The 21728-nt window shown below is 44.1% G+C and overlaps 1 protein-coding gene across 2 annotated transcripts in view; it reads left to right on the top strand.

Moving 5' to 3' along the window:
* DPF3 (double PHD fingers 3) overlaps positions 1-6771 on the top strand; it is a 314874-nt gene extending 308103 nt beyond the window's left edge. For both annotated transcript variants that reach the window (XM_081289488.1, XM_081289484.1), the window contains exons 10-11: positions 5165-5272; positions 6670-6771. In XM_081289488.1, coding sequence (XP_081145614.1) covers positions 5165-5272; positions 6670-6756 — 195 coding nt within the window. In that variant the 3' untranslated portion in view covers positions 6757-6771. The remainder of the gene's footprint in view (positions 1-5164; positions 5273-6669) is intronic.
* Positions 6772-21728: the final 14957 nt, after the last annotated feature.

Genomic DNA, 21728 nt, shown 5'->3' with positions numbered 1-21728 from the left:
ATGACTTGGGTTGAATAAAAGTTGGAAGAATAAGGAAGCAGCAGAAGATGCAAGCTCAATTTTTCTTGAACAGATTTTTGATTGCTGCTGTGATTGTCTGAGAATATTGGACTTTTGCTTCTTCATTCCTCCTAAGCGCACTCTACCAGTGATTCTCCAAAAGCCTTCAGTCTCAGACTAGGGTAGCACTGTTGATCCCTCTGGTTCTGGGGCTTCAGCCTCTTGAACTACAGAGCTACTGGTTTGTCCAGGTCTCCAGCCTGCAGATGGCCATTGTGGACTATCCAGCTTCTGGTAGAATAGGCCAACCTAATAAGTCCCCTTTTTATAATAATACTTCCTATTGATTCTGTTCCTTTAGAGAACCCTGACTAATACATTTGGGGTGATTTTTACCTTGATTTTCACGTTGATTGTATGTCTATCCATCTAACAATATGAATCTGAGACAGTAGAGTTTCTACCATGTGGACTTATAGTGTCCCTGAAGGTTCCCAGTACCTCACTTGCTGAGAAGCTGCCTGTCTGCTTTCTTAGTTTTATGTCACAGAGCAGCCAGGAAAGTGACCTCCTCTAGTCTGCCATCTTGAAAACTTTTTCACTTCTGGTTTTTTCTTCTGGTGGTTATGTCAGTCTCTATCTCCAAATCACCTAGGTCTACCACCATTTCCTGCTTATCAATGTTAGACATTATCCACTAGACTTCCTGCTGTCATGATGAAGCTCCTCTGTCCCCTACTTCCCTGTGGTTATAATTCCTCTGTTGGTTACTTTTTGATGTAAGTAACAACCTTTTTCTTTTTAAAAATATTGTGCCATTAACTCTGCACAGTTATCATGACTCTTCATTTTCTTTTCTTTTTTTTTTAAAGAGAGAGTGAGAGAGGAGAGAGAGAGAGAGAGAGAGAATTTTTAATATTTATTTATTTTTTTTTTTAGTTCTCGGCGGATACAACATCTTTGTTGGTATGTGGTGCTGAGGATCGAACCCGGGCCGCACGCATGCCAGGTGAGCGCGCTACCACCTGAGCCACATCCCCAGCCCCGACTCTTCATTTTCTACATGGAGTATATGGATACCCCCACGTCTGTTTCAGCTTCCCACATTCCCCAGGTCAACTTCTGTCCACAGTACTTTGACTTTTACGATGTCAGCCTTTACATGATATTCTGTAACAATTAAGTTTTCCATTTTTTACACAGGTCCATGTGAAAAGTTAAATATCAATCAGTGGCATTTTTGTCATTGTCCCTGTAACATGACTCAGCCAAACAGTGCTGCAAGGACCTGTGTCTTGAACAGCTCTCTATGCATTTGCCTGGGTTTTCATTGTTTAATTTTCTTTGTCAAATTTTCTATTTCATCCCAACTTTTTTTATCTGATCAGCTGAGGTTTTGAAGTTGTTGTTTTCCTGAGACTTTCCTTCCTCCCAGGGCTTTTGTCTATTCCAGTCTAGACTTCTTGCTCCTGGTCTTACTGCATAGAATTTGCCTCCTCCCTCTTTCTTTCCTTCTTTCTCTTTTTCTTTCTTGCATGGATCCCATGTTCTTCTTTTTCCAGGTTTCTATTTGATTGCAGCACATCAAGTGACTTCCAAAAACTTGATGTGAAGGAGGTAAATTTTTTTGAGTCTTTACGTATTCTTCTATAGCACTGATACTTTTGTCAGGTAAAGAATTCTAGGTTCAGGGTTATTTGCTCTCAGAACATTGAACTCATCGTCACTTGTATTGCTTATGAGAAGTCAGAGGTCAACCTGATTCGGGTTCTCTTGTAGATGACTTATTTTTTCATTCACTGGAAACTTTTTGGATTTATCTTCATCCATAGTATTCTGAAATTTTACAAATGGTGCCAAGGTCAGGTTGTTTTATTAGTCATTGGGCAAAGTCATTCATGGGTCCTTTTATTTGGCAGGTATTATTTCTTTGATAATTTCACAGTGTAGTGGGGTATAGGAATAGATTGCTCCACCTACATGTATTAGCAATTGATTCTGCAGTCACCTAACTCCTACCACCTCATTCCTTCCCTTGCTTACATCTGGCAATTCTGAGTCTCTAGCCTTCCTCTTATGGCCAAATACCTAGTGAATGTGCTCTTGGTTAAGAGCCCCATCACTTCACTGGGTGAGTTATCACATTTGCATCTGATTTCCAACTTGCCCACATCTTTTTAAATCCAGTCCCCCCCATTCCCTTTACTATTGTTTAGTGACATCCCATGAAGAGTACACACCATTGATGTGCCATCTTTTACTGACAATCTCTGTACAATTTGTAAAACTTAAAAAAATTTTGAGATAAAATAAAGTTCCTTTAAATGTATAGTTCACTAGATTTGAATGACATCACAGCCAAGACAGATAACATTTTCAGCACTCCAGGAAGTTCCTTCACACCACTTCCCAGTTCATCTTTGCTACCCTTCTTCACCCAACCCCAAGTAAGTACTATTATGGTTTGTTCTAGGGTTTTATATAAGTGGACATACAGCACATATAATTTATGTCCAGCTTATTTTTCTTAGTGTGATATTTTTGAGATTCTTCCATGTTGTCTTGATCCTTTTATTGTTGAGAAACAATCCATTCTCTGTAGGAGCCTCACTTTATTTACTCATCACCTGTTGGTGAACATTTGGGCTGCTGGCAGTTTGGGGCTACTATAAATAAAGTTGTAATGACTGTTCATATTAAAAAATATTTTTGTGGATCTGTGTTTTTAAAGATTTCTTTTGGTTGAATACCTAGGAGTGGGATGAATGAGTTATGTGGTAAGAATATATTTAATTTCATAACAATCTGCCAAGCTATTCTCCAAAGTTATTGGATAATTTTAAAATCCTACCTGCAAAAAATGAGATGTCCAGTTGCTCCATATTTTGTAATATTTGGTGTTGTCCATCTTTGCATTTTCAGACATTCTAGTAGGTGTGTGGTGGCATCTCACTGATTTGCATTTATCTGATGACTGTTGAGGGTGAACATCTTTTTATGTGCTTATTGGCCATGTGAATATCTTCTTTTGATAAGTGTCTATTCAGATCTTTTGCCCATTTTTAATTGGATTATCTTCTTATTCACTTGCAAGATTGTTTTATAGTTTGGAGTCAGGTCTTTTGTTAGCTAATCCCTTGTGTGTTTTTGAACCTTGTGTTTCCCCCATTTAATGTTGCCTTCTAAGCAATTCTTCATGTAATAACTTTGAAAACATTTAAAAGTAACATTCCATCATATTTATGAATTACTTATTCATTTTAATAATTTTCTTTGTGTTAAACAGGATTGTATCCACTTCTTTTTAAATTTTTAAAAATATGTTATTTTTAGATATACATGACAGTAGAGGGTATTTTGACATATTATACATCATGGAGTACAATTTATTCTAATTAGGGTCCTATTTTCGTGGTTGTACATAATGTGGAGTTACCCTGGTTGTGTATTCATATATAAGGGCAGGAACATTATGTCTGACTCATTCTACTGTCTTTCCTATTCCCATTCTCCCTCCCTTCCCTTCATTCCCCTTCGTCTACTCCTATAGACTGAGAAGTCCATTGGATTACTTCTACTTCTGTTTTGTGATTGCTCTAATAGCAGTTCAATGCTTATCTTTTCACATAAGTCTGGTTTGTTCCTTAGGATATATTCCTAAAAGCAAAGTACCAAAGTCAAGAGGCAGAACATTTTTAGGGTTTGGTGCCAAACTTCTTCCCAAGAAGTTTATAGCAATTTAAAATGTCACCAGCAGCAGGCGAAAACTCCCCTTTATACTGCCATCACCAGTTCTGATATCCTTAGTATTTTTTTTTAATGCTGATTTAATGGGTAGACATGGTGACAAGTATCAAAGTGCATTTTGTAAATTCTTAGGGTAGCTGAACATCCTTCCAAATATTTAGTAAAAGTCTTTTATTTTTCCCCTTCTATGAATTGTTTATTCATATCTTTTGTTGTAAATGGGGTTCTGAGTCGCACTTCCCAACTCTGCAAAGAAGTTGCAACAGATGGAAATGTTTGGTGTTGGAATCAGGGAGGGAGAAATGTGCCGGCTGCTGACTAGAGAGAGGATGGGCTGGGGATGCCCGGGGCCCTGCACATGACTGACTGTGGGTCCTTGCACCACTGAACACGCCTTTTTCATCCAGGCCAAAGTTTGTTGCCTTCTGTAAATAGCGAAGGGGCCCAAAGGAAGGGGTTTCCAAAAATTAAAAACAGAAGCTTGCCTCTGAGAGTTACATGATAACTTGGTTGCCTAATGGAGCCCAACTGTGATATGCAAGGCCACCAGACAGAGTTAAAAGCACTCCCAGGCAAGTTTTGATAGTAACTTCAACAAAAGAATTGCCAGACCCAAATAATAAGCTTGTCATTCAGGAGGAGCAAAGAGGTGTGGTTCTCAGTGATCAAAATGAATGTACAAATGCATACCACACCCTGGGTTAGATCCCCAGCCCTTCAAAACGAAAAATGAACCAACAAATAAATCAACAAAAACAAAAACAAGTGCCCAAAGGTCTGTGGGTAAAAGAAGTTCTCAGGTTTCAGGGGATCTTGTCTTGAGTGATCATGCAGAAATTTAACTCCTGCAAAAGGTCCCTAAATATTTTGAACTCAGTCGTGCCTTACATAGTTTCACAATAAATCCCCAACATAGAGGTGCCCAGGGGTGTTTCTCGTGAGCTTACGACTGACAATCCTTCCCAGGTCTTCTTGGAATCCCCAGGGTGTGTCCCATATATGCCCACAGATGAGGGCCCTTTTTGTAATATTTACCGAAGTCCCTAAGTAATCCTATAATGGATGAGCTTACTAACGAGTCTTCTGGAAACTTTCAGAGGAGTGTCTCCCTATGGCTCACAAATGAGAATCCCCCCCTTTAGTTATGGAGGTCTTAGGTAGTGTTGACATTGGTACCTCAACATGCTCCTGTGACCAATATTCCTTGGAGTCCCCAGGGAGAGTTGCATATAAGGTCACAAACATGGCCTCCTTTTTCTGGTGCAGCCACTGTTCTAGCTAGAGATTCCCCAGGTTCTAGAGCTCCCCACTAGACACCTGACCAAGGACTGCTATTTCTTACTGGTCAAAATTACCTACTTTTCTAAGAACAGAGGCTGCATCTTATTTTTTTCCATATTCATGTCTATTTTTTCAGTGCCTGGCCCATCTTATGGGCTCTGTTTGCAAGGGTCTTGTTGTCTCACAAGGAATGTGGACAAGACACCAAGCAAGAGAGCTGAAGTCCAAGACGTCCTGGAGCAAAGTAGGCTGGATTCTATTGAATGTGTTGTTTCTGGATAGAGTGAATTGGTTCCTAAAGGTTAGAAAGGGTAGAGATTGAGGAGGCCTTTCTGATCACAAAGTCCTATGTCCAAAGCACCAGGGAGCACTAAGTCATGCAAAAGGCTAAGAAGAGTCAAGGGGTGGGAATAGGGGGAACATGGGGACAGAGGAGTCATCAGGGGCCAGGCCATGAAGGATTTGAAATGCTATGATCTGAAATTCAGATTCCATGTTGAAAAGAATTCTGAAGATAACCAGTGAAGAATTTTAAACCCTAAGGGGTTCAGACTATATATTATGAAGATAATTCTTGCAGTCATGTAGAGTATAACATAGGGAGGGCCAGGGAGAGTAGGTTGAAGACCTTGTCCAAGTGAGAAACCTTGAAACCTGAACAAGTGTCAAGGTAGAAGAAGAGAACCGGATGGGTGGGAGGGATGTATAGAAGGTAGACACTCAGGACTTGTCCCCTCATGGGACGCTGGGGATGACACAAAGGGAGCAGAAGGTAAATATGGTCAAGTGGATGCTTTGATATGCCCCATATACTGAAGGACTCATTACTCTAGCTTCTGGGAGAACTACCCTTGGCTGAAGATAGCTATCTTGTTACACTACCCCCCTGCATAGTCTGTACCCAATGACTGCCGTTATTTGGGCATAAAAGCTATATATGAGACCTGTCATCCCAACCCAAACCTTCTCAGCTTTAGAGTCTCCAAAGCAGCTGGCTGAGGCTGGTTGAGACCTTTCCATAGCTTGGCTTCTTTCTCCTTGATCTTACCTCTTAGATCTCAAGATCACTTTCTAATACCTCTCCTATGCCCATCTGCATCTCAGAGTCTGTTTCTAATGCTTGCCGTGCCCACCCTCCTGGCCTGCGAGGAGTGGGAGATGGTGGTGCCATTCACTGATGTGAGAAATACAGAAGGAGGAGCAATTATAGAGTGAATGGGGGGAAGATCATGAATTTGACTTTGGGAATTTGAGTTTGAACTTCTTGAGACATTAGAGAATTGAGACTAAAGTTTTTTTTAAAAAAATGTGTAGACTATTAAGGATATAGGAGTAATTAGTAATTCTGAGCTTTGTCAAATCTCTAACTGGCCCTTTCCCAATTGGAAGCTCTTATGGTTTGGATCTGGAATGCTCCCTGACAAGCTGGTGTGTTGAAAGCATGATCCCCAGTGTAGCATCAAAGTTCAGAGGTAGCCTTTTGGGCAATGGTGAGAGCTACAACCTCATCAGTGTATTAATCCATCAATAGCTGAATGGACTACTGGGTGGTTATTGCAGGCAGAAGCATGGCCGGAGGCTTGTAGGTCATGGAGGGAGTGACCTTGAATTGTCACTTTTTGCACTCTCTCTGCTTCCCAGCCCAGCTGCCAGGAGTTGAGATTTCTTCCACCATGTTCTTCTGCTATGATATTCTGCCTCACTTCGGATACAAAGCAATGGATTTGATCGACCATGGACTAACATCTCTTTTGAAACTATGAGTTAAGGTAAACTTTTCCTCCTGTAAGTTCTTCTTGCCAGTTTTTTTTTTTTTAACCAAGGATTGAACCCAAGGGTGCTTAACCACTAAGCCACATCCCCAGCCCCTCCCTTTTTTCCTTTTCTGTTGAGATAGAATCTCACTAAGTTAATGAGGTTGGCTTTGAGTATGCAATCCTCCTGCCTCTGCCTCTTGAGTCACTGGGATTACAGGTGTGCACCTTCATACAGAGCTCTTGTCAGGTATTTTGGTCATAGTGGTAAAAAGGTGACAAACACAGAAGCATATCCCAAATTTCTTGGAAGTGGAAATGCCATGATCTTTGATTCTCTTTGTCTTTGCCTTCACATGTAGCTCCTGACTGCATCCTGGGATCACTGGGTTATTCTAGCCTCTATACCTGTTCACTTATACTCTGACCCTGGGTTTAGTTCAATCCCATCCTCCAGATATACCTCAGCTCCACCCTCTCCTGTGTTTGCCAGCTTCATTTTTAGCCTTGACTCAACTCCACCAAACGTGGTCCAATGTGAAACATAGTCCTGGTGTGAATCCCTCTTAATTCTGGGTATCCCAATGGTTAACATTGTTGAGATGGTCACTCTCAACTCGTATCTTCCCTGAGCTCTTTCAGTTGCAGGTGGTGATACCTTTCAACTTTTATAGGACCACCCATTGTTGGGCACTGCTCTCCTAACTACCTTTGAGCATCAACCTGTTTTATCTCAAGCCTTTGTACTAGCTATTCTCCCAATGCCTGTATGGTTAGTTAGTTAGTTCCTCCTTATCATTAAGGTTTTCATTTCACCTTCAAATGTCAGCTTTTCAGAGAAGACCTCCTTGATTACCCAACCCAAAGTCGTCACCCAATTCCTACTACATCCTTCATTTTTACTTTTCTGCATAGCACTCGTTCCTATCTAGCATTTTCATATTTGCTTGTCTCTCTGCCTTTCTCCCAACTAAAAGGAACGTCTAAAAAGGAATGTCTTGTAAAAATTGTTCACCATTCGGCCCCCAGCACCCATAAAGGTACCTAGCACATATTTGGTGTTCAATAAATATTGAGCCATCGCTTGAATGAATCTGCTCTTTGGCTATTGTGGCCTTTAGTAGATTGAGTTTATTAGACTGAACGCCCCCCAGATATTGCATTAACTGGAGTCAAGTCTGAAGTTCCCATATCTTTAATCTCTGAGTTTCCAGCATGCCTGAAGTGTGACCATGTATATTATGAGAATTCAGTTGCATTCCCTGCCCCCTTGGCTACCAGTTCATTTCACCTTTTGTTTGATGGTTCTTTCTCATTTTGTTTTCTCCTGCACCACTGGCTTGATTCATGGTGATTAGCAGAGGGTAGTCCATTTATGCACAACACCTGCTTTCCACCTGTGTCCCCATGAGCAGTCAGCTCTGGACCCTGTACAGGAAGCTGGCAGGTGTCCTTCATGGCTGAGTGGCCTCCCAGAGTTTTCTCCAGGAGTCAGATCCAAACTGGCACCATATGGGTGGCCACCTGTATGACATTGTGCCAGCATTGCACTGAACACATCTGCCAGCTTGTGAAGGAGACCTGGGGAGGCCTGCAGGCATTGAGGACTGGCATGCAAACTGGTCCAAGAAGAAGGCTGAGCCAGAGGGAAGCAGTTTTCACTTTGTGAGTCAGTGATAATTTAATTGGCTTTTCTTTACTTCTTCATGAAACCAGAAATGTCAGCTCAGAAGATGGTGTTCTTGCATCCTTCCCATGAACCACTCTGAAGAGTCAACAAGTGTGCCAAAGGTTGGTTTACCCAAAACCAGTGCTGGAAAGTGCATCCTGTCTCATCAATGTTCTCATGTGTAGATGTCCATGTTCTCCAGAGAAACAGAACCAATAGCATCTATCAATGTATGGATAGATAGACCAATGGATAGATGAGAGGAAATTTATGAGGGGAATTGGTTCACACTATTATGGAGGCTGACAAGTCTTTCATATGCCACCTGCAAGCTGGAAAGTCAGGGAAGTTGGTAGCAAGGTTCAATCTGATTCTGAAGACCTCAGAATTCTGGGGGATACTGGTGCAAATACTAGAGACCAGAGGTCAGAGAACCTGGAGCTGTGATGTCTAAGGGAAGGAAAAGGGTATCCCTGCTCTAGAAGAGATAGAGAGAAAATTAAGTTACCCTTTCTTTGCTTTTTTGTTCTACCTGGGTCTTTAGCAAGTTGGATGATGCCTATTAATACTGGGTAAGGGTGGGTATTCCTTACCTAGTCTACTGATTCAAGTGCCAATGTCTTCAGGAAACACCCTCACAGATACACCCAGGAATGTGCTTTACCAGCTCTCTGGATATCCCTTCATCCAGTCAATTTGGCACCTAAAATGAACCATCCCACCACTGGAGAACTACACAGTGTGGAGGCTGTGATTAGAGGGGTAGTTGTTGATTTATAGCACAATCATTCATCCAGAACCACTCAGCCTATATACTACATGCTAATTATCAGGTATTGTTCTTTGGATGATGATGAGACTCACAGAACCAAGGGTTGACGCATTTGATTGGATGGTTCTTGGTGGAATACATCAGCCAAAATTGTCGTTGAAACTCTGGGCTGAAGATATTTCATTTGAAAACATTTCTTAGTTTTGCTTATGTGATTTTCATGGATGGTTCTGCCACCTATTCTGCATTAATGATTTTGCCATTTTGATCCCCGCTTATGCTCACCCCAAGTTATCAACCTATTGAGTGACTGATGGACCCATTATGTTACTTGTTCTTTCATGAGTTTAATTTTCAAAGTGTTCATTGTTACATATGCATTGTAAGAGACATAGGAGATACAAAGTTGACTACAGCAGGATCAGATAATATACTGTAATAGCTCATAACAGGGAGGGTGGGTTTTTTTGTGTGTGTGGGATGGGTATCAGGGATTGAACTCAGGGGCACTCAACCACTGAGCCACATCCCTAGCCCTATTTTGTATTTTATTAGAGTCAGGTTCTCACTGATCCTAAGCTTGGGAAAAAGAGGAATCAGAAATTTCCTGAAGGGAGAAGGCTCCTGGATTCAAATTCTGGAGGAGGAATAGAATTTGGTCTAGCAGGGAGGAGAAGGGAGAGCTTGTCAGGCAAAGGGAGCATCCTACTCAAGGGTGCTACTGAGAGAAAGAATTATTGGGACCCTTTGAAAATTCGTTGTGGCCGCAACATAGGTTTTGGGGGGTTAGAGATCAGGGGAGGCATTTGGACACCATTCTGAAGACAACAAAAGCTATGGAAGGACTGACCAGAGGCATTGTGGGATGAGACCTAAAATTTTTCTGGAAGATGATTCTGGTTGCAATGTGGAAAATGGGTTGGAGAGGGGTTGGATTGTGCAGTGGGCCCTTTTTTTGGGGAGCCAGAGACAAAATTAAGTGGCTACGGGGGAGGAGGAAAGAGGTCAGGTGAGATAGACGTTGGGTGTGGAAGGAGATAAGAGGAAGAGTGAGGCCCAAGTCTTAGCCGCAGGGAAATGATAGTCAGGGGTACCAAGAACTGAGACAAGGACTTTCAAGAAGGAGCAGGTGGGAACACACCTTCCTCTTTCTGCAGCTTTGGAGGAAGACCTGACTCCTCCAAGTGCCTAGGAAGGGCTGAGTAGGAGGCTTCCCTTTCTCCACAAGAAGCTTCCTCCCAAAGTGAGACTGTTATTGAGTCCCCTTGGAAAGCCTGAAGGGAACAGGATGGCTGTGCTGGGCACTGGGCACTGGATTCTACCCACTCTGGGATGCGGAATGAGGTCACCTATCTGTGAACTAAAAGCAGTATTTCTGAGCCAACCAGTGACACAGGCTTCTAGGCCCTGACTCTGAATCTGGTGGCTTGTACCTGCTCACACAGGGCAGGAGCAAACAGAGAGGGCAGAGCTTTGCCTGGAAGACCCCACCCCCAGGGAACTAGATAGTTGTGACTGTGGTTAGCTGGAGATCTGAGTCCTGTCTTGGTCATGGAGGAAGCTGAAGAGCTACTTGAAAGAGATCATATGCATAGATTATCCCAACCCAAGCTCTGCTTTTTCTGAAAAGCAATTTCAAAGCCACTTCATTCTCCACCTGCATTTGGCTAATAGCCTGATTACAGCCACACTAATGACCTTCAGACACTCTCAGGAGCAGCTTTGGCTCTGAAAGATGCTGCCTCCCTTCCTCCTTGCCCTATTTCATGCTTCTCTGGGATGGCAATGACAACAGCTGTGAATTCCTCCCAGGGCCTGAGTTACTTGGAGGAGAGGCAGATGGTGCTGGGCTCATTCCTGAAGTACACTTCTGGGGACCATCAGCCACAGCTCCCAGGCTGACGTCCCACTCAGGGCTACAGGTCAGAGCATAAACAATTCCCCATGAATATGGATGCTGAGAATGGAGGCTGATTGCTTCTGTCCTGCAGAGCAAAGCTGCCACCTGGGTGGAGAGGACATTTTTTTGCTGAAATACAAGGTCAGGGGCAAGGGCGGTCCTTTGAGTCACAAGGCAGGGCATTTTAAAATTGGGGATGCTGCCACTCGGAGAAAGGTGTCACTATCAGGAGAGGCAGCACAGAGAAGTTTTTGTGTCTGTCATACAGTCCCTTTATTCAGTTCTTGCCTCTTGCCCTGACAGCACCCAATTAAGAGTTTGGATGGTCAGGGAACTGCAGGAGGATTTGTTCCCCTTTTTATTGTCCAGATCCCACCCAGTATCAATGGTTCAGCTCCTGCTCCAACCCAATTTCTCATTGAATCCATTGCTGAGGGCTCCAGCCCACATTAATAGGATCTTTACTATCTGAAGAGCTCAACTACCACCCGGAAGTGGGCCCATTATTATAGGCTGCCAATCTTTACTTGTTCTACCTGGGTGTCAACTTCCCAAAGAGCTTGCAAACCAGGCCAGGTGCCTTTTGCTGTCAATTGCTTGTTTTGTGTGTCACTTAGTGCTGGGTGGCCAGCATTGTAAGGGATATCCCACAGTGCTCAGTGAGGCTGGGCATCGTCACTGGATGTTGTGATATGCTGGGCAGGGCTGTGGGAAAGCCTCATCCCAAGAGAGATGTCACTGAAGATGGATCCATAGGCTTCCCTTTTACTGTCTCTGGACAACAGGGCTGGATGTTTCCTCCTCTTCCTGGAGAGACCTGCTGGAAGAGGCTGCATTCTGAACTGGGCTTGTTATTTGGATGCCTGGTATAATAACCAGGATGGAGTGTGGTACTTGGGCCTCATTTTGGTGGTGTTTCACTAAAGATGGCTCTTATGGCCCATGACAGGAATGGCCAGGGGAAATGATTATCTTCAGAGGCCCCGAACCATTCAGGGGTCTCTGTAGGGTGGTAACAGAGGACCTGGGGCTTGCTCTTCTCAGAGAAATCTGAGAAGAGATGGTGGTCACACGAGGGTCATCTCTTCTTCAGGAGTCAGTCACAGATTAAGAACCCTGTTAGTTATATCTGAGGGACAGAAAGGGGTGGGAGGAAAGAAGAGACAGAGGCAGAGAAGAGCAGGAGGAGAGATTTGGGGCGCTGGGTAGGGGTTCCTAGAGGTGGAGCAGGGACTTGGGCTGAAGCAGATGGTAAACACAGGTTGATATTTTTCCTTCAGGAATCCAGATCTGACCTCACCTTGGGTCTCATTCTCTTATCCCCTAAATGCCAGAGATGACCACAAGCCATTTCCTTTCCCTTTTATTAGTACCCACTTGACCAATGGCCACTTACCCATTAAGTCTCAGCTCTGGTATCACCATCTTCTATAGTTCCCAACTGTGACCCCCTCTTTTATAGTTTTTCCTGTGACTCCATCTTCCTTCTGTGCCCAACTCACTGTGGACTCTCCAGGGGCTCAGGCCCTGCACACACCTTGGCACCTCCTGAAAGAACCCAGTGCCAGACACATTGTAGACTCAGACTGAGTGAATTCTGCGGACACTAGAGAGCCACTGAGACGTTTTAACAGGAAATGTATCCATTTTGCTAGTCCTGGAGAGAGAGATGTTACTGTCCTCAGGTTCAGCATCTCAGTGGCGGAGGTGAAGGCAGTGGGAAGGGATGGAGTAAGAGCAGACTGACAGGATTTGGTACCAGTTGAGGGAGGTGAATCAGAGGTGGACTCCCAGGCTCCTGCTTTAGGAGGTGGGACCCATGGAGTACCACTGAGGGAGGCATCTCATGTAGGAGTGGGGCGGGGGGACATGTGTCCCAGAAGATGGTGAAAGTTCTCTGAAGCCAAAGAAAGATACACAACAGCATTTCTTTTCTCCAATTAGTAAAATTAGAATCTTTCAAATGAGGGAAACTAAATTCTAAGGGTCAGCGCAGGTAGATTGGCTAGATTCTGGGCTGAAGAGGGAAGTAGAGGAGTCCTGACACAGAATTTAGGTGTAAGGGAAGATCAGCTAATATCAGTCACTGATTGCAAGGGCGGGAGCAATTCAGAGGACATGGGGTCCTGGAAAGAGAGGTAAAGTCACTTATCTAGCACTATCCAGGCTGCTCATGCCGCCTCCGTGCCTTGTTGAAGGTGACACCCCCGCCCCGAGTCTTACATCTGACTTTTTCCTGTGTATAGCAGATGTGTTTTGGATTTTGAAGGCAATGAGTCCATCTGTTCCTGGGGCTGATGGCTCAGGTTGGATCTCAACTAATCTGGTTCTTCCTGTGTCCCTCAGATCTAGAAATAGCAGTGGTGACATGAGGAAGTGGCTTTCTCCTATGGGGGCTATGTTGGGCCGCTTCCAAAGGACACCAGGATAGCAATTCACCATCAGCCTTAAGTAGCTGGACGTGTAGGCGGGGCTTCCTGTCATGCATACGTGGAGTTCTTGTCTCATGGTTCCCATGTGTGGTATGAATTCACTTCTCCTAGATGCATGTTTATTACCTATGTAAGTAAATTAACCCAGCTTCCTTCAAATTAGACTCCTCTTGATGTCTCATGGTGACATTTCAGCTCTTGCCAGGTCAAGATGGTCAAGAGTTGGAGCTGCTGTAAAGATGAGTGATTCTTAGAGGTGGAATAAGAAGGGGCCAACCAAAGAGGCAAAAAAGAGTAAGAAAGAGGTCAGAGGTCAGTGCTAAGAGGTCAGAGGTCAGTGCTAAGAGCTGGTGACACTACAGGAACACAGAACTCCAGCTGGGTTTCAACAGAGAACTCTATTCCTTCCTTGAGTGTTTCTGCTCCAATGTCCAGCATTTAGCCACAGGGGACCATCCTTAGCAGATAACATGTCAAAGTTTCAACTTATTTGCTCAGCAAATTTTCCTATAGGTAGGAATTTCACATGGCAATAAGTATAGAATTCTGGGCAAAAGAAAATTATTGATAACATTGTATCGCTCAGGAGTCAGATGTAACAGAGAGAATTCGGGGCTCCATTGTTACTGCCACATAACACACCTGCCTGTTATAGCTCGCGGTGGGGAACTTCAGTGCAGATACGCATGAAGATGACTTCAGAAGACAAGACGGGCACAGCCTCATGTGCCTGGGGCCGTCCTCCAACAGCCTCACGATTCAGATCGCATCGATGATTCCAGAAATAAACGGGAGAGGTTCTCTGAACAGAAGCAAATGCTGTCACAAAGCCTCTGTGCTCACTTCATCTAAAAGTCATGAGACATCTTGAACCTGAGCCCGGATTCAGAATTTGGTGTCAATGAATGTTAGTAACATTTCATTAATAGTTTTAATATTACCAATATTCTGGATCTTCTTGGAAAATCATTAATTCTTCCTAAGCATAGAGGGCAGCAGGTTAGGGGCACTGAGGGCTGGGGAAGGGCAGATGAAACCATCAGGCAGAGAATTCCTGACAGAGAGAAAAGAGAGACAGATTTGGACTTCTAACGTCTGTCTGCATCATGGGACAGCACAGCTCTAAGGACATGTATCACATGTCTGTATCACAAAGTGATATCATAACAGATACTCATTTGGATGACATTTTTGAAGATGGTTCTGTTCCAAATAGCCAAAATGAACAGACAAAAAGGTTTCTGCTTCAAGGAGCTGAAAGCATTCTGTGAGGTTACAGATGTGTCCTAATCTGTCTGCTGCCAATAGTACATTAAAGAAATGACATTATTGTGTTGGAGACCTGGGTTCTTTTGCTGCAAATTGCCACCATTTATTTCTAGTACAGATTTATTTCTATTCTGTTATTGAATGAGGATTCTGGCTGCACCATTCTTGGGGGAGAACAATAGAATCTAGTGTCATCATTGAGACCGGATTTGTAGGTTAAGTGGGCTTGTGTGTAACATGTCCATCTTTCTGTGGCCAAACAGAACTATCTGAACTAGCATTATAGGACCTGGAGAAAATGTCCTAAATAGAAAATCTAAGAGAACAGAATTTGTGCTGCTTGTGGGGAAAAGAAAGTCAAAGATGACAGGAGAGTGTAAATGTAGTGTGAGGCCGTTCACCTTGAACTCCACGGAAGGATCTAATGCCTGGGAAATCAAAGGGATGGCATGATTAGGTTGTTTTGCTAATGCAGTAGTTCTAGGAGATGGCCCTTGAAGTCAAGGATGGCCACTTCACCTCTAGCCAATCTAGGAGGGGATCCCAGAGAGGGGCAACATTGCCGGGGTTCCAGACAATCACCAGGTCAGAGGCAGAAGTTGAGCGGCACACAGCCCCTGCTTACCAATGGGACTGGCCTCTGTTTCCAGAGCCGATGGAGGTAGTGGAGAAAGATTTGTTCCATGTATGTACCCCTGAGGGCAATCTGGATGAAGCTGGAGCGGGCTTGTCCATCTCCTCTCTGTCATGGCTGCCTGAGGCCACTGGCTTATGAACTCTGCCCAGGAGCCTGTTTCCTTCTGAAGGAGCCCTGGATGGACATTTCATCCTCTCCTCATCCTCAGCACCCTCGTCTATGGATGGTCACATCATGTCACACATTCTCTTAGCATAAGGACTCTAGTTCCTGGTGGCCAGGCTCTCCCTCTTTCCTTCTGCTATTGTTCCAAGTGACCCCAACATTCACACAATGACCTACGCAATTCCGAGCTTGCAAGAGCCTCACCTCCTCCTCTCCTATCTACCTGTTCCTCTCCAGTTCTGCTACCCCTGTAGCTGTAACCCTGGATGCTTCAAAGTTGCCCCACCTCTGAAATAATAAATTCTGAAATGGCATTTCTGAATACTGCCTGCCATGATGTCAGTTCCTCTTACTTCCTTTCTTCCCAGGTAACTTGCTTTCAGTCTGTCAGTTCTGCCTTTGTTCCTTATTTGGACCACTCGCTCTTAGAAATGCTCATTCCACACAGCTCTAGGAACAGGCCAGGAATTATCATGCTGGGTCCTTCCCCATTTCCTCCTGGGTAGCATTTGTTACTCCTTGCAATGCGCATCTTATTTGTACCAATGTCTCCCTGTGCCATGTGGGTTTATAACATATCTGTACGTTCTAGAAGGTGTGGTCTTTGAAGACAAGAACACTTTCACTCGATTCTCTAAGCCTGACCACTAGCACAATGCCTGCCACGTGGCTAACCTCAATAAACATTGTAGACTTCAGTTTCCCAGGATTTGTCTCCCACGACACCTGCCCCCTGGCTCATTATCAGGCTAGTCACCAAGCCCAGCCTCATGCCTATCTGGTTTTCTGGGAAGAAATGTGCTCCTGCTTCCTGCCAGCTCTCTTCCTCCTTACAATGCCGATTGCTGGTTGGTCATTTCTAGTCTGCCATAACATAAGGCAGGGATGTGAAGGGGGTGGCAGGAGGCAGCAGGGACTAGGGAATGTCACAGAACACTGTGTTCATGAACTGGCAGAAGGTCTGTGGGCTCGCCAGCTGGCACCATGGGGGAGAGCCAAAGGGAAAGTTCATTTTTTTTTCCTGCCCAAAGCTGAGAATTCTGACTGCAGCCATGAGCCTGAGTGCTAGAGGCTTAGGAGTGAGAAGTGTCAAGGTCACCTCTGCTTTGTGCCTGACCGGAGAGAGGCACTGTGGATGCTGCCTGTATGTTCCTGTGTGGGTGTTGCAAGCCACTGGGCACGTCTAGATAGCTAATAGCATGCTTCCATGGCAGAGCAAGGGGAAGATCCACTAATCCGATTTGTAATTTATCTTTTGGTTTGATCCCAATGTTTTCCCTTTGTTTCTGACTTGATGCATTTATCTGAGGGCTCAGTGAGTTCACCTTGGCAAAGTCTTGCATGAATAGAAGCATTTAACTTTAATAGATAAGCTCAGAGTCTTGTTGATGTGTGTGTGCACACACGTAGGCGTACAGCTTCCTTAACCCTTAAATGGAGGCCTCCCTCCTAGGAGGGGAACACAGGACTGGTTGCTACAGAACTTGGCTTTGTAAAGGTGGTAAGCAGAGAGCCAGCCTAGCTGCTCCTAGTTGGAGCAGCTGTAGGGAAATTCTGGATACTGCCAGACCATTGTAACTGACTGGTTCTGGGTACCCTCTGGGAGGTTGGAGGTGGGCATTTTAGTTGAAGTAGAAGTGAATAAGAGGTATGTGTCTATGCTGGACTTCAATTAATCTCTGTTCCCAGAATCACTTAGTCCTCGTGCTCTAAGAAAAGAGGTAGGTTCTAGTCCAGTGCTTCCTACCCATGAGCCCCCAAATCACCTAGGATCACTTGATGAAAATGTGGATTCCTGGGGGTCCTCCTCAAAGCTCCTAATTTGCAACTTCTGAAGATGGGGCAACATTTGCCTCAGGCAAGCTGTGTCACCAGCCACAGCCACATGGCTAGTGGTGGCAGATCCAAGACTAGAACCCAAGTCTTCTGATTCTGCATCCAGGGCATTTCTTCTTACAGCCCAAGTGTCCCTGGGGCTTGAAGCTCTGGAAAACAAGCTTCATGTTGGATAGGAAGAGTATGTCGAGTGGGTTTCTTTTAGTGCAGACCACTAATCCATCCGATCACATTAGTTTCCTACATGGGGCGGAGCCTCAGGGCTTTTATTTCCAGAGTGGGCCGAGTCAGCTTCGATGGACCACTTGCTCTGGGATAACGTGGAAGCTCCTGAGCCTGTCTTTGGCACTAGGCAGGACTGCAAAGTCCTCCGTGAGCCCTTCACTCACTCACTGCCACCAGCACAGTTCTCTTGAGGATTTCAAAAAACAGACTTGGATTTCTCCCTGGTCTCTAGGCGTCTCCTCCCCCCTCCCTCCCTCTTTTGTTTTTTCTCTCCCCTTTTCCTTCCTTCTTTACTACTTCCCTCTCTCCCTTTCTCCCTCTCTCTTTTCTTTTCCCATCCCCTTTCCCCTCCCTCCCTCCCTCCCTCCCTTCTTCCCTTCCTTCCTTCCTTCCTTCCTTTTTTAGTTGCTTGGCTGAAATATGATTCATATATCATTCAATTCACTCAAAGTTTGTGTCAGTGGTTTTAAGTCTATCCACAGAGTGGTGCAAGCATCACCACAATCACCTGAAGAACTTTTCATTACACCCCAAAGAAACTCTATGTCCATTAGCAGTGACTTTTCATTTCCACTCCACAATCTCCTTAGCCCTAGGCCACAACTCATCTACTTTCTGTCTCTACAGCTTTGCCTCTTCCAGATGTTCTATAGAGGTGGCATCGTACACGGCACAGTCTTTTGTGACTGACGTCTCTCATAATGTGTTCAGGGGCCATTCATGTTGTAGCACGGCTCAGTATTTTATTCCTTTTTGTTTCAAATATGTTCCTTTGTGTGGAGATGCAACGTTTTGTTTGCTTGTTTATTGGTTGACAGACATTTGGGTTATTTCCATTTTTTGGTTCCTGTGAATAATGCTTCTAGGAATGCTAGTATTCAAATTTTTTTGTGGACATGTGTTTTCCTTTTTCCTAGGTGTATATGTAGAGTGGAATTGCTGGGTCTTATGTAGCTCTAAGTTGAACCTTTTGAGAAAATGTTCCCAAAGTGACTGTAGCATTTTACATTCCCACTATTTAACATTCTGGCATTCTTTACACCATATGAGAGCTTCAATTTCTCCACATCCTCATGGATACTTGCTGTCTGTTTTTTGTTATTCACATCTTAACAGGTGTGAGTGAAGTGGCATCTCACTGCAGGTTTAAGTTTGTATTTCCCCAGTAGTAATGACGTCTAACATCTTTTCCTATGTTTTTTGTCCATTTGTATATCTTCTTTGCGGGGAATGTCTAGATAGATCCTTTGTTCATATTTTAATTTTATTATTTATATTTTTATTATTGAATTTAGAAGTTCTAAATATGTCCTAGATGTATGATTGTCAATATTTTCTCCAAATCCAGGAGTATCTTCTTATTTCCTTGATGTCCTTTGAAGCACAACAGTTTTTAATTTTGATGAAGTCCAATTTATCTTTTTTTTTCTTTTGTGGCTTTTAGAAACAATTGCCTAACCCAAGATCATGAGGATTTGCTCCTATGTTTTCTTGTGAGAGTTTTACAGAGCTTTTTGATACACTTGAGTTAGCTTTTGCATGTGGAGTGAGGTAGGGATTCAATTTCATTCTTCAACTTCAATTTTATTCAGGTTTCCTGGCACCACTTGTTAGAAAGACTATTTTTTCTCCCTCCCCCCTTCCCCTGCCCAATGAATTGTTTTGGCATTCTTGTTTAAAAAATGAATTGACTGTAAATGTGTGGGTTTATTTCTAGACTTTCAATTCTACTCCATTAATTTCTATGTCTATTCTTGTACCAATATGTCACTGTCTTGATTACCGTAGCTTCATCAGAAGTTTTGAAATTGGGTATTTCCACTTTTCCTGTCAATCTCGTAGTACATACAGAAAAGGCCGCGATGTGGCCTGGTAGGAATGGCCTGGGGAGATGGACCGAGGCCATGTCAGGAAATGGAGGCCCATGGAAAGCACAGAAATTGGGAATCAGGAAGCTTAGTCTTTAACCCTTGCCCTGACACAGCCCTGTGTAACCTGATATATCATTTGACATTTCTAGGCTTCTGTTTCCCATTCTGTAGAGTGGAGGCTCTGAGCTCGTTGGTTGTTAAAAAACATTTTCCATTCTAATATACTGGAGGCACAGGATACTCAGTTTATAGGCCAAGTCCATCAGCATGATTTTAGGGTATAGCATTCACAGACTTTCACTCACTTGGAATTTAGGGACAGGACAAGAGATGTGCAGGACTATTCTGAATTATCTTGTCATGCCAGATAACAATGAAGTTATCAAAGATGATCAAGGTCATGTCTAAAGAATTCACTCTCTCACTGGCCAAAAATGGGGCACTTTAGACATCAATAAGGATAATAAATGTGATGGATTGAAATACATCAGATGTATTGAAATCATGAGTTCATAAAACTCCAATTATTTGGATTTTGAGATCTCTCAGAGACCCCCCCAGGTTATCTCCTCACATGGCCTGGTTTTCATGTCTGCATCTCTCTACCTGGATCTCTCTGTCCCTGGGCTCTGTTCCAACACTGTGCTGTCAGTTAGCTTTCCTCACATTGTTACTCTTCATCAATCTGTTTGGAGAAGGTGTGGAGGAGCTCCCGTGTTATTGGTAGGAGTCCACCCACCCAGAGTTGCAACAAGCACTGCACCATTGCTTCTGGGATGATATAACCACACCAAAAGTCAGGATGGAGAACAATTCCTTCATGTTGAAAGATTCCCCCAGGCTCCTTTATAGTTAATCCTTCCCCACCCCCATCTGAAATGCATCATTGCTTCTTTTTGTTTCCAAGCAAGAGGCTTCTGCAAGATGACTAAGGCATGCATTCTCTGCAGTGTGCATGTTCTATGATCACGTGCTTTCTCAAAGAATGGCTCACAGATTTGGGTTTTGCTGAGGTGTGGCCGATGGGACTGAAGGACTGTGTAGTAGCTGAGACCTGTGCTCTGAGCTTTGTTGCTCCAGACCCAAACTCTTCTGCTTTGGGCCTCAGTTTCTTTCTGCATAAAAACAAAGAATTGAAGAATGTCTTACCTATACATGCCTTGATGGGCACTGAGCTAAGTGAGAGAAGCCGGACTCAAAGGTCACCTACTCTGTGATTCCCTTTATGCAGCTTTCTAAGACAGACAGATCAATAGCTGTCAGCAGCAGAAGGGTGGGGGAAGGGATTGACCATAAAAGGGCACCAGGGAACATTTGGTGTTGTTACATCATTGAATGAGTTTGTCAAAATTGACAGCACCTTAGGTATCAAGGAGGAACTTTATTATAAGTAAATTAAAGCTCAATAAACAAACAAACAAAGTATCACACACATACATACACTCACAGTTAGTCCAAAAAAATCTGGGAATTCCTGCTCAGTGATGATGTACACTGAATCCTTCCTGAGAGTCTGACCACAGGGAAAGGCAGCAGCAGGAGAAATCTAGGGGTCTGACTCACTTTTTGACTTTTCCTTCACTGACCCTCCAACCCTCCCCAACTCAAAACCATCTTTCCATGATGACAGTTTTGACAAAGAGGAAAAATAGGCTTCATTTGCTTGGTTGGACATTTCAGGAAAGAGGGACCTCCTTCCGTGGAGATTCATGTGTGTCCACAGGGGTCCTGGGCATTCCCAGGACGGAGGCCTTGCCTAGCTCCTCAACCTGGTTTCTGTTCTCAGTTCCTTTCCTGAAATGGAATATTTCTGACCAAGAACTCAGAATCCAGATCCCAATGAAGTGGCCACAAGACCTATGGGACAAATGGGCATCCAGAGGGGGTGCACCGAGCCCTGCTGTGCCCACTGCCATAGAGGTCTGAAGGGACACCCCCACTCCCCCATTCTACCCTTACTGAGGCCTACTGTAGGGGCACTAATCAAGGCCATCCTAGTGGCAGTGAGGGAACTGGGGCCTTATTGGGAAGGGACAGCCAGGGGCTTGTCACAGGCAGGGCCTGGAGGTTGCTGCCCGCACAGGCCAAAAAAGCCCACCACTTCCAAGTTGGTGAGGAGGGCTGGCACCCAAGGGCCAGGGTGTGAGGGGAAGCTGTCTGACTGTCCGAG

Source organism: Spermophilus citellus, assembly GCF_964194105.1.
Source record: "Spermophilus citellus genome assembly, chromosome: 4".
Taxonomy (NCBI): Eukaryota; Metazoa; Chordata; class Mammalia; order Rodentia; family Sciuridae; genus Spermophilus; species Spermophilus citellus.
Note: the sequence above shows the minus strand (reverse complement) of the source record. Positions and strands in the feature narration are given on the sequence as shown.